This window comes from Momordica charantia, assembly GCF_013281855.1.
Source record: "Momordica charantia cultivar OHB3-1 chromosome 5 unlocalized genomic scaffold, Mcharantia_2.0 BLBB01000005.1, whole genome shotgun sequence".
NCBI lineage: Eukaryota > Viridiplantae > Streptophyta > Magnoliopsida > Cucurbitales > Cucurbitaceae > Momordica > Momordica charantia.
Window position 1 is genome coordinate 6,445,434 of NW_028275163.1, and position 13,111 is coordinate 6,458,544.

Here is a 13,111-nt window from a genome sequence, read left to right on the forward strand (position 1 = left end):
TACTCCAATTAAATAACAATGATTAAAATAATTTAAATTGTTGGAGACTTAACTACAAACCTAAAAGTTCTATTGAAATCAACATATGGAGTTTGTTAAAACTGGCCCCTTGCGATATACTAACTTTGTAACGTTAAATATCATAATGTCTTCTAATATTATGCACTCATTTGTTCCCAATAAATTATTAGTTGTGTCACGAACAAAGAAAGTCTCGTTAAGTTCAAAATACCATATTTAACTTGTAAGCCAAAGTCAACAATATGAGATATATTAATACTTGTCTATCAGCTCAATCATCAACAATATGAGATATATTAATACTTGTCCAAATTCTTTTAATTCATTGGCTATCTCATCCACTCAATTGTTTTGACTTTGACTATAGCCACTCCCTTGAGTTGAGTTGTCATTTATTAGGTTTGAAATTGTTACCTCCACACTCCGATTGATGCTTACAAAGTTTGCAACTAGTTTTGTTTAAGAGTACAATTAGTTACCTTTCAAATTAGTTTGATATTGCTCAGCAAATTTGTCATACGTAAGCAAGTAAATTTGTAGCATCCAAGTGATTTACAATTGTTTCAGCAACCATAATCAAATTATATTATTTATCAAAATGTTTGATAAATGGTAACACTAGGATACACAAAGATATTAGACTTGCAGTTTATGTCAAGTCATTGACACAATTTTTCATTAAAATTAAAAATACTAAAAAAACATTAAGCTTGTTCTAGACCTAACACGTGATGGAGTAAACAATTATAAGAACGCGAATGGATACCAAAGAACTCTTGGGCATAAATCCTTTAATGTATGGAACCCATGACTTGGTAAGTTATTACATGGAAGATACGAAGCTGTGTTGCCACAACAAACGACCTATATGGCACTAACCACACCTCATGTTCATAGTTAAAATCCAATTATTTTATCCATGGCAAATTAAAGTTTCGGTTCATATTTTTAGAATATAGCATTACCAATGGATTTGGAAAAATAGAAAGTATAAGATATTTGTTGTATTCAGGTCCATTTTCTTCCCTTCTCTAATAAGATACTTCATTAGTCAAAGTTGAAGGTTTGATATCTCTCGCCTTTACAAACAATCGTGCAAGCAGCGGCGGACGAAATGGAAGTGAGGATGTCGACTTGAGTAACGGCATACATGAATTAAAAAAAATAAAGCCAACATTATTCATAAAACTACCATATTTTCAAAATATCTTATTTTTTTATATATACAAACTACCCACATATTTACTTTACACAATGCCCCTTTCCCTTTATCTTTTGTGTACCACGTTAAAATAAAAACATGTGGTGTCAGTCTCATGTCCTTCCACTTTCGTACTTCACAATTGCAATATCCTTTGTTCAATATTTTTGCACTCAATATTTCTTTTTCAGGTTTAATAAAAACAGAATCGACAGACCCATTTGTTATTTTATACATTTATTAAACTGAGATTTCTGCACACGCTTTGACATCTTCCCTTTCCGCTGACATTCAAATCTCGATGGCCAATTCGTACTACAGGCTATACGTTGAGAACGATACCTATCTCTGCCCGGTTCAACTTTGATCTCTCTCATGGCAATTGCTGTAGCTTCTTCACTTACCTTCGGTAATCTCGATCATTCGCATATTTTTATATATTGAATTCATATCTTCGCATTTGGTATCATCGATTGCGACGATCTGTGAATTTATGACATGCCCATTTCATTTTCCTCGTTTTAAGATGAATTGATTGCCTGGACATTCTTTTTGAGAAAGGGCCATCGATCATCGTTTTCAAATTGTTTCTGAATACCCATTTGCTAATTAAGTGATGGGTTAATTTTGTTTGAAGTGGGTTTTCAGCTGTTTGGATCTAGATAGGTGAAAAACGGATGAAATTGTCTTATTTATTACTCTGGGAGTCTGGTTGTTACATAAAACTGCCGAAGTTTTAGGTCTTGTGTGCTTTAGAAGCTCTTGATGTTTACCAGCAGATTTCATTTTGTCAACTATCATAATGTGAATTTTCATTTTATCTAACAAGCTTGGATACGGACACGAGACACGGATGCAACACAGACATGGTGATGCGTCATTTTCTGAAAATCTAGGACACGGACACGTTTACTTGTCGTATACGGTGACACGTCATTTTCTAAAAATGCAGGACACGGACACGCCACAAACATGTTTACTAAAACATACCATTTTTTAAAGTGAAGGAAACTCAAAGTCAATAAGCTTATGCATTTTTATACTTAAAAGAAATATCAATGTATTTTACTCTCAAATTTTATTATTTTATCCTAAAGTACTATTTATGTCTATTTTTTATACTTAAATACATGCATAACAAGTGTCGAATCCATATTCACCTTGTATGACTAATGTGTAAAACATATATTGAGCTAACAAGTGTTCGATATGTGTCCGACACGGACACGTTACCCAAGTTGAAGTATCCTTGCTTCTTAGCATTTTATCAAGCATCTAAACTTGAAGTTGTAAATAAGTAAAACTGAGTAAATGATCATGAAATGGTAATGTAAACTAGTATCTCTGTTACTTTACTTGGTTACAACTTCAAGTTTTGTCATCGTGAGTCGCCATTTTTATTATTATTAATTTTTTTTGACTTGGTTTTTAATGATTGAGGTATTTTTATTCAAATCCTTCATTTCTTAGAGTTTGTCTTAAATTTTGTAACTTTTTTTTAATTATTTAATTATTATTTTTTTATTAATGTTGTGCAGAAGGGGCCTGTTGCTCGACATCATATGCATTCACAAGCAGTTGGAATAGATATTCTTGTGATGTTCGGTGAGTTAATTCTGATGAGTTATGATTTATTGTAGCTTGTTGTCAATCTGCTTGTATTCAGGCATGTACACATCCCTTTAATTTTTTGTGCTATTTGTTCTATACTTGCAAGAAAACATTTTGGTTGCATGGAAGATTAAAAGAGAGATAGAGAATGATCAATTTTTTTGATGCCATAGTTTATTTGGTTGCTTGTAGGTGTAAACGTTCCCCTATGTTTCATCACTTTAGTGTTTCTTCTATATATCCAATTAGAGAAGTCTTTTTTATGACTTTCTAGGATTTTTCCATCTTTTGTAATTTCATACCATCAATGAAATTGTTCCTTATTAAAAAAGAGAAAAGAAAGATAGAGAATAAGGTCATTAGGATACTCAAAAAGCTGTATAGACATTATTTATTTTTCTCTGTTTGCTTAACTATCTAGGGTCTTCAGATTACTTATTAGCCATTTTCAATAAATTGAGGATATTTTTTTTTGATAAAGAAACAAGAAAGAAAAAGAAGCCAAAAACAGCCTAAGGACAGGGGACGAGAAGACCCCTCCAAAAGAGAAACTAGAACAACAAGGCTCTCCAATCTTGTAAGATCATAGAGAGGCTGTAGTTACAAAACAATTTAGTATTTCTATGGCACCACCAAGAGGCTGTGATATGTACACTATTACGAAAAGAATCAAAAGACTTAGACGTGTCATCGAAAGAACGAAGATTCCTTTCCACCCAAATGTTCCAAAGCAACGATCTGAAAGCACACCTCCACAAAAAATAGACCTTTCCTTTAAGATGCCATCCATAAAAACATTCAAGCAGCCAATCTTCAATGCTTCTAGGCAAGCAACCCGAGAGCCCAAAAATATCAAACAAAACCATCCAAGCTTTCTTAGTAAAAGGACAGTGAAGAAACAAGTGGTCTAGTGATTCTGCTTCTCTTAAACACAAACAGCAACCAGAAGGGGAAATCGACCAACCTGGGCATTTCTTTTGGAGCCTCTCATAAGTGTTCAAAGCTCGGTAAGCTAACAACCATAAACAAACCTTCACTTTCTTCGGGATGGCATCTTTCCAAATAAAATTAATTAGAGGGGACTGAAGCGAATTGACATTAGTATCCACAAGATTCAAAAATGTTGATTTCGTAGAGAAAAGCCCATCCCCCTCAAGGTTCCACACAATCTTATCATCATCCTCTCCTAAAACAACAGTATCCAGCCTCTGCACCAGCCTCTGCACCAGCCTCATCCATTGCTCAACTTCTCTATCAAACAAACCCCTCCTTATGCCAATATCCCACGTCTGGTTTCCTCTGTCCCAACACTAAAAAACAGACGCATTCTGCTTTAAAGAAAGGGCGAACATATCCGAAAAATCATGCGCAAGAGGCAAGATGCCTGCCCATTTATCCAGCCAAAAGCTAAGTCTAGTTCCTCGACTCACTTTAAAGACCACCGTTTCTTTAAAAGAGTCCACATTTTTGGCAATATCAAACCAAGGTCTCCCCCTAGCCTTTCCTTTGGGAGCTTTCGACATCCCATAAATGCTAGTTATGACTCTCCTCCATAGAGCATTATCTTCCTGTGTAAACCGCCATAGCCACTTTGTTAACAGAGCTGTGTTCTTAAGGCGAAAACCACCGATTCCGAACCCTCCCAACTTCATAGGAAGCAAGGATATATTCCATTTCACCAGATTTCTACAACCATGAGTAGGCCTGCCCCCCCAGAAAAAAATCCCTCACTATCTTATCCATCTCCTTCGTGATGCTCACAGGGGCCTTCAACAGAGAGAAGTAGAAAATTGGTAAACTATTCAAAACAGATTGGGCAAGTGTCAGTCTGCCCCCTTCGATAAAAGTAACTTTTTCCATTTGGACAACTTGATTTTGAACTTTTCCACCATCGGTCTCCAAAACTCTATTGCTCTATGATTTCCACCAAGAGGCAGCCCCAAATAGTGAAACGACAGAGATTCAATTCGACACCTAATAGTGGTTGCTTTGAAGGCAACTTTATCCTCATCCAAATTAATACCAATCAGAGAGGATTTGGCCAAATTAATACGCAGACCCGATCTCCTAATGAACATCGATATAAAAGCCCACAATCTGTTAAAGTTACCTTTGTATGCCGGCAGAAAATTAAAATATCGTCTGCATATTGTAGATGAGACACCAGAACCCTATCTCGGCCCACCTCAAAGCCTCAAAAGATTCTCTTCTCGCAACAGACAGTTAACTATTCGGCTGAAAGAGTCTCCTATCAACGTGAAGAGAAAAGGGGAGAGGGGATCCTCTTGCCTCAAACCCCGCGTAGCATGAATTTTCCCCCGGGCCTACCGTTGATGAAGACAGAAAAGTTTGCCGAGGAGACACAACCTTTAACCCATGTCCTCCATCTCTTTCCGAAGCTTTTCCGTAAGAGCACAGCGTCGAGGTAATCCCAATCAACCATATCATAGGCTTTTTCATAGTCAATCTTAAATAAATAGCCACTCTTCTTGGTGCTGCCATAGTCCTCGACAGCCTCCGCAGCCACAAGCATGGCGTCTAGGATCTGTCTACCCTCAACAAAGGCGACTTGAGCATCATCAATAATGTATCTCAGAACTTTCTTAAGCCTCTCAGCCAAAACCTTGGCTATAATTTTGTAAAGCGAGGTACCTAGGCTAATAGGTCTGAAATCTTTGACTATGTTTGCTTGTGAGCTCTTCGGGATCAAGCAAATGTAGGTTTCGTTTGTGCAAAGATTAACAATCCCATTCTTAAAAAACTCTTGGAATACCCTTACTATATCAGCCTTCAGAATGTTCCAAGACTTTTTATAGAACTCCATGGTGAAACCGTCTGGCCCCGAAGATTTCAAATTACCAAAGCTTTGGATAGCTTTCCAAATCTCCTCTTCCCCAAAAGGAACTTCCAAGCTAGCAGCCAAGGAAGGTTGCAAAGAATTCCACTCACAGCCTTAAAAAAAATCTATCACCTTCTGCCTTTGAATACAATTGATTAAAGTAGCCTAAAACCTCTGTTTCAATCTCCTTCTCTGATGTGAGGACCGAACCGTTAATGTCACAAAGATGTTGAATGGAGGCTTTGCTCCTCCTTGCCGAAGCCCATGTATGGAAGAAATGAGAGTTCTCATCACCATCTTTAAGCCAACTCCATTTACATTTCTGAGCCCACATTTGCTGTTCCTTAAAGGAAACCTCCATCAGGGATGCTTTCAAAGATGTTCTGTGAGCTATTCTTTCTCCTGAGAGCTCCCCCTCCCTCTCCTCTTCTCTGTCTATCTCTTCTATCTTCTCAATGATCTCCCTTTTCACGTTCTCAACAACGTCAGACGAATCCCTATTCCAAGCCACAACCTTCTTTTTTTAACTCCTTAAGCTTTGTCATAAAAACATAGCCCGACCAACCAATGGGGGAGCAAGAGTTCCACCAAGAATCGACATTTTGTAAGAAAGAGGGATGATTCAACCACATATTCTCAAATCGGAAAGGAGAAGGGCCCCACTTATGATTTCCTAGATTAAGTTGAAGAGGAAAGTGGTCTGAGGTTGTTCTAGTCTGTTTATACAACGAAACGTCTTTAAAAAACTGAAACCAGCTTTGAGAGAGGAAGTATCTATCAATACGGGTGCAGACCGGGCTGCTCCTTAAATTGGACCATGTAAACAAACCATTTTTCAAAGGAATATCCTCAACATTCATTGCCTCAATAACTTCATTGAACTCCCTCATACTTCTAGTGACCTTACCACCTCTAGATTTCTCTAGCGTAGACCGAACCACATTAAAGTCTCCTCCAATACACCAATCATCGGAGCATAAAGCAGCCAAATCAGGCAATTCTTGCCAAAAACCATCCCTGTTTCTACTCGACGAAGGGCTATACACTCCTGTCACCCAACCAATGAAGCTTTTCGCATAGCTGATACGTATAGTCACTGAAGACACACCCACAATGGAGTCTACAACCTCAACTATGTCCTCGTTCCACAAAATTAAAATCCCCCCTGAGGACCCTTCTGCAGCCAACGTGATCCAACCTATCCTCCGGGAGCTCCAAACTGTCTTCACAATCTTCCTATCGATAAACTCTAATTTTGTCCCCTGCAAAATAACCAGATCAGGATCAGTCTTGTAAAGAAAATCTTTAATCAACGCTCTTTTGGAGGGAGCGCCCAAACCTCTCACATTCCAGGATATTATCTTCATAAATCACCCTCTATACCCTGATCTAGGCTACAAATTGCTAGCTCTTCTTCCTCCATCTCCTTTTCCCATGCCTTTAACTTCCCCACTTCCCCACGATCTCACGGGCCTCCCTTTTTTTCGCCGTGCTACCTTTAAAGGTAGTTTTGTAAGATATTGGTTTGATACACATGTTATGCTTCCTCATGGCGACCACCATTTTTCGGGAAAAAGGGAAGCAATTCTCATCACCCTCCTCCGAAACTCCTACTACCTCTCTGTCCCCTACCTCCTCATTGACCTCCATCGGAGCTTGTGGCCCCTGTTTCTCTAAGCTGTTCTTTTCAACTACATCTTCTCCAAAACAAGCAAAGTAATCCGTCGGAGGATCCATACCAGAAAAGGGCGTCACTTCCGTTTCCTATCCCATCTTCATCCCCATCCTCTTTGTTCGAATATTGACTCTCAATGCTAGAAAAAGACAACTCTGAGGACCCATCACCATCCTTTGATTTTTCTCTCTCTTTCCTTTTTGATGTCTCTGCCTCCCCCATCTTCGAAGTAGAGCATAAGTTACCTTTCTTGGGAAAGAACCGGGTATGATTGGTTTTGGAGAAGGAAACCAATTTCCTTTTTGCTTCTTTGTTTGGGGCCATTTGGATACTACACGGAACCTCTACAGAAAGTGGGTGTTGGGGTGGGACCCACTGGAACAATGTCTTTTCCGTGAGAAGGCTGTAAAAAAGAACAAAAGCCTCTGTGCTTACTGCAAAGTCAGCAGGGATGCCGGATGGGACAATGCTATAAAGACTTGTTTTTATGCTCTCATCACATGGAAACTATAATATACACTGAAGATTACATTTCATTTGTTTTGATTTAGAGACTAACATAATTTCAAGAGTTTGAATTTAAAGAATGAACATAGAATTGAGTTGAAGAGTAATACAATATTCTTCCAACATTGATTTGTTATTCTTTTTATTTTAAGTGAGATTTTATATAAATAAAATGCATATTATTATTATTAATATTTTGGATCGTAAACTAACTTAAGTGACAAGTCCCAGAGATGAGTTGAGTACACCTACTTGAAAACAAAAGTATACTACAGAAACTACTCCAATTGGTGCTAATAAAAAACATCCTGAAGTTCTAACCATTTGCTAGCAAAGAATTGTGGACACTAACACAATTAGTGGGTGACATCTTTTAGGGGCAAAATCAACTTTTGACGATTCCAACCTATTTCATGTTTATTTTTAAACTGCTTAATATTGTAGCCATAAAATTAGATAAAATCACGTGAGATTGCCTCTGGTGGATTTGATAGCTATACCAATGGGGTGGTGTGGGATTTGTGTTGGCAAAATCCATAATTGAAGCAACGTTGGCCAAGTGAATTTGGAGTTTCCATAGGAAAAAGGAAAGAACTATGATATGAAGTTATCATGAACAAGTTTCAAGTAGAAAATTGAGGCATTTGGTTAGAAAACAAGAGGTTGGAAGTTGGTGTAGTCCTTGGTGGGTAATTTCCAAACTTGAAACATTATTAAAGATAATTCAGTTTTGAAGCTGGGGGATGGAAGAAGGATTTCTTTTTGAGAGGATAGATGAGCAAGAGATCACCTTTAAAATAAGTTCCTCAAGATTATACAATGTGTAGGACATAACTATAGAAGTGGTTGTTTGAGAGATTATTGGGTGGAAGATGCTTTTTTTTTTTTCCTTTAATATATTCATGAATGTCTAGGCCAGCTTGCACGTACCTTGACTAATCTCATGAGACAACTACCTGACTTTACTATATTTGGTTGCCAAGGAAATTCCTAAGATATTAAATCCTAGGTAGTTAGTCACCATGGTTTGAACCCATTCCCTCTAAGTCTTTTACTTTTTACATTGGCTCTTATTGAACACTAGGCCAACCTATGATGGTTTGGGGTGGAAGATGCTGAAGAATTGTCCTGAAAAGAAACTTACTTGAAGTAGAGATTTCTGAGTATGCTGCACTACTAGAGACATATGTTTAAAAGCCAATTTCTGATGATAATAAAGCGATGTCTTTGTGCCCCTGTGTTCTCAACTAAGACAACGCTGAAGAAGATTACTGGGGTAGAAGAAATAATAGTCAAGAAAAAATTGCTTAATATGGTACGGACTGTGGAGTGGCAGAATTTCTAAGAAAACTAAAGTCTTATTTTGGACTTTGTGCTATGAAGTGTATAATACTGCTAAGTGGCACAATCAAGAACTTGGTAAAAAATGCTCTGTTCTCTCTCTTCTCTCTTCCTTCCCTTCCTTTCCTTTCGGTCTCTCTTTTGCTGTTAGTTTCTGAATTAGCCTGTCTCTAGCTTGATTTTAATCTTATTGTTCGTGGTTCATTCCGGATTTTCATTATGGAAATCAGTAGTTGTTGTATTGATGACTCCTTCTTCTGTATTTGGGGTGAGAATGATATGTTCAGGGTCGAGGATGTGGCAAGGAAAACGGTGATGTCCCTGCACTCTTCTCAATTTTTATGGTTCGAAAATCACATGTTGGAAGTTAATCAGCAATCGATTCCGGACTCCTTATTCTTTCAGCTACGCGATGATCTTGGGCAATGTCGTATACAAAAATACAGAACTAAGAACATTTGGTTTTTAGAATGGGTGGTATGGCCTTCTACGGGTGGTAGGAAGAGCGTACTTGTCCCTGCTGGATCGAAGAGAGATGGTTGGCAAATATTTTGGAAGATGTTGAAAACTTTCTTTGTCAGGTTTACAGAAGCTCAAGCTTCGAAGATGGTAAGGAATGATCGACTCTCTGCTACGCAAAATGCTAATGTAGTAGGGAAACAACTTCACCAGGAGTTTTCGGAAAGGAAAGGTAGTTTTGTCCCCAAGTCGACTCCAAAAGATGGAAGGTCTTATGCCGAAGTGGTTGCTGGAAAATGTGAGTTAAAGCTTGCAAGGGCCTCCGGCATCATCCATAGGATGCTTGAGGGATCTAAGGTGTCTAAAGTCGACAAACATCAAGTTTATTGGGTTCAAAAAGAAGAAGAGGTGCTGGAGTTAGATTGGAATCGCCTTATGGTGGTTTCTAAGGGGTGTGCACATGACGATTGGAATGCGATTTCCAAGGCTTTAAAAGAAAAATTCTCTCTTTACTGTGTGATAAATCCTATCATGGTTGATAAGGGTCTCTTGAGATTTTCAGGGGATAGGATGCTCAAGCCTTGTGAGCTATCTGGAAAGTGGAGAAAGATAGGAAAATATCATATTAAATTAGAAAAGTGGAGTCCTTACCTGCATAATAGAAAAGAGTTCATTCAGGGTTATGGTGGTTGGATAACAATCAAAGACCTACCTTTGTATTATTGGACTCGTTCTACTTTTGAAGCTATTGGTAGGCATTTCGGGGGATTACTGAAGATTTCTTCAAAGACTTTTAACATGTTGGAGGCCTCAGATGCATTCATCAAAGTTAAACCTAATATCTATGGTTTAATGCCAGCCACTGTGACCATTGCAGATGAGAAATATGGATCTTTTGAGATTAGGGTTTTTGTTAATCACCCTCCATGTTCAGTAGTTTCAGTTGATTCCAGCTTGGATTTTGAACCACTATCAAACCCTTTGGATGTTGATCGTTTTCGAAGAATAATGGAAGATGAACAGTTGGATCATCGAAAGCCTGACTTGGAAGTTGAAGAGTCGCAGAGGAAAGACTTATTTTTAAACTTGGAAAAAGAGGCAGTAATGGAGGAGATTAATTGTCAATTGGGCCATACAGTTGGAAAATTAAATATGGTAGGCGGAATGACAGCGCCATTTATAGAAAACGAAGAGTCTATGAAGCAAATGTTGTTTGGTATTCAAAATAAGGAGGGAGAGGAAGATATTCTTCCGGCTTTTAGGGTTACCATTAATAATGAAGAGAGATTAAAGGAAGGAGAGATGGCGTTAGATGTTCCGATTGAGGCTAACTTAAATTCTCTTGGAAATCGGAGGGAAGTTAACAATTCTGTAGAGATTTCACATGTGGAATCAGAAAAGGTAGAGGATCTTTGTGAAGGAAGAGGCAGAATTTCTATTAATGAAGAAAGAGAATTTGCAAACAAATTAAATTCGAAAGGAAATATGGAAAGAGATTTATTGGGGAAAGATTTGGGGGAGGAGAGAATGTTCTCCGTAATAAATGAAACCCTAATTTCTGTAACCCCAAAGGCGGTTGCTATTCCAGATGATTCTCCAAAATCTACGCCATTGAAAAATAAGTCAAGAAAGTTTATTCCCCCATTACCTTTCTCGTATTCGCGGAAGAAATTCAAACCAAAGCTAAAGGACGAATCTAATTTGCAGCGATTAGAAATCCCAATTATTAAGGAAACATTAATGGAGGAGGGAGAAGATCGAAAAGTCCTTGGGCAAAAAGAATTACCGGTTGCCCTTAAGCAAACTTTGTTCCCTGGTCTTGTGTTTTCCACCAAAGACACTTTCAACAAAAGTCCAAGTTTTTTTTGCACTTTCCGAAGATGAAGATGAAGAAGACTTAATGTGAGTCTTAGTAGCCCTGATCCTTCCCCTGATCGAATGAATTTTATTTCCGACTCTGATAATTCATCCGAATTTCTTTCTGATGAAGTACTTCCTAATCTCTTTGATTTAGACAAGGATCTCTCTAACTCCAACCTTGAACAGTCAGCCCAAAGAGTGGAAGAAAAGTTTGTTACCAAGACTGCTATTCCTCCTTTCTTTGAATCCGTGGGGATAGAGGTGGTCCCAATTCAGAATTCTCAATGAAGATTATGTCATGGAATGTCCGTGGCCTATGTTGTTATAAGAAACGGCTAAAAATCAAGAAACTTATCTTGAAGCATTGTCCGGACATAGTACTCATTCAAGAATCCAAGCTACAACAGATTGATATTATGGTGATCAAGTCACTTTGGAGTTCTCGAGATATTGGCTGGGCTCAGATTGTATCGGCGGGAAAATCAGGAGGCCTCATTGCATTATGGGATGAAAGCAAAGTAGCTATTCAGGAAGTCCTTGAAGGAGTTTTTTCATTAACCATAATGTGCTCTTTTTCTAATCTACAGGATATATGTATCACCAACATTTATGGCCCAACGAGTTAAAAGAAAGGAAGAAATTGTGGTATGAAATTTGTAATATTGCTAGATTCTCTATCAAACTTTGGTGTATGGGAGGGGATTTTAATGTCACGAGATGGGCTTCTGATCGGTCTTCGGGTGGAAGGCAGTCTAAGGCAATGAGGAAATTTAATAAAATCATTGAAGAGCTTGAAATCCAGGAAATTCCCTTATCCAATGGCCGGTATACATGGTCAAAGATGGGAAATAACAATACGCATTCATTGCTGGACATATTTTTTGTTTCTTCAGATTGGGACTCTTTCTTTCATAACTCTCGTGTATATAGAGGTGAACGTATTACATCGGATCACTACCCTATTTTTCTAGATTCAGGAGAATTTGTTTGGGGGCCTTGCCCTTTCAGATTCTTTAACTCCTGGTTGAAAGATAAGGAATGTATCAATTTAATTGAATCCAAGCTTTCGGAGGATAGATCCTACGGGTAGGCAGGTTATCTTATTTCTGCTAAGCTTAGAAATCTGAAGATCGCTCTGAAGCAATGACACAAACAGAAAGAAAGGAAGGATAAGGTTGCAGAAGCAAAAATTATTGAAGAAATTTCTTTGCTTGATGAGAAAGAGGAGGAGTCGGGGTTAGAAATCGAGGAAGTGGGGAAGAGATGTTCCTTAAAACAGAATCTGCTTGATCTTTATATTCGAGAGGAACATTATCTTTTGCAAAAAAGTAAAATCAGGTGGTTGGCTGAAGGAGATGAAAATAGCAAATTCTTTCATAGATTCTTGGTAGCAAAAAGGAGAAAAGCTCTAATTTCTGAGATGCAAGATTCTGCAGGGAATTCTCTTGTGAATTTGAGGGATATTGAGATGGAAATTGTGCAGTACTTTGAAATTCTTTACAGAGAGGATGGACAGCAGCGATTTTTACCAATTGGCTTCAATTGGAGACCTATTTCAGCTCAGAATAGTGTCTGGTTAGAAAGACACTTCGAGGAA

General features: G+C 38.0%; 1 protein-coding gene across 2 annotated transcripts in view; it reads left to right on the forward strand.

Annotated features, from left to right (window-relative positions):
- Positions 1–1,405: 1,405 nt before the first annotated feature.
- Positions 1,406–13,111, forward strand: part of LOC111009215 (Pentatricopeptide repeat (PPR) superfamily protein) — a 41,574-nt gene continuing 29,868 nt past the window's right edge. Inside the window, exons 1-2 of one of the 2 annotated variants that reach the window (XM_022282224.2) lie at positions 1,406–1,631; positions 2,761–2,827. In XM_022282224.2, coding sequence (XP_022137916.1) covers positions 1,598–1,631; positions 2,761–2,827 — 101 coding nt within the window. In that variant the 5' untranslated portion in view covers positions 1,406–1,597. The remainder of the gene's footprint in view (positions 1,632–2,760; positions 2,828–13,111) is intronic. The other variant, XM_022282223.2, reaches the window with a different exon arrangement.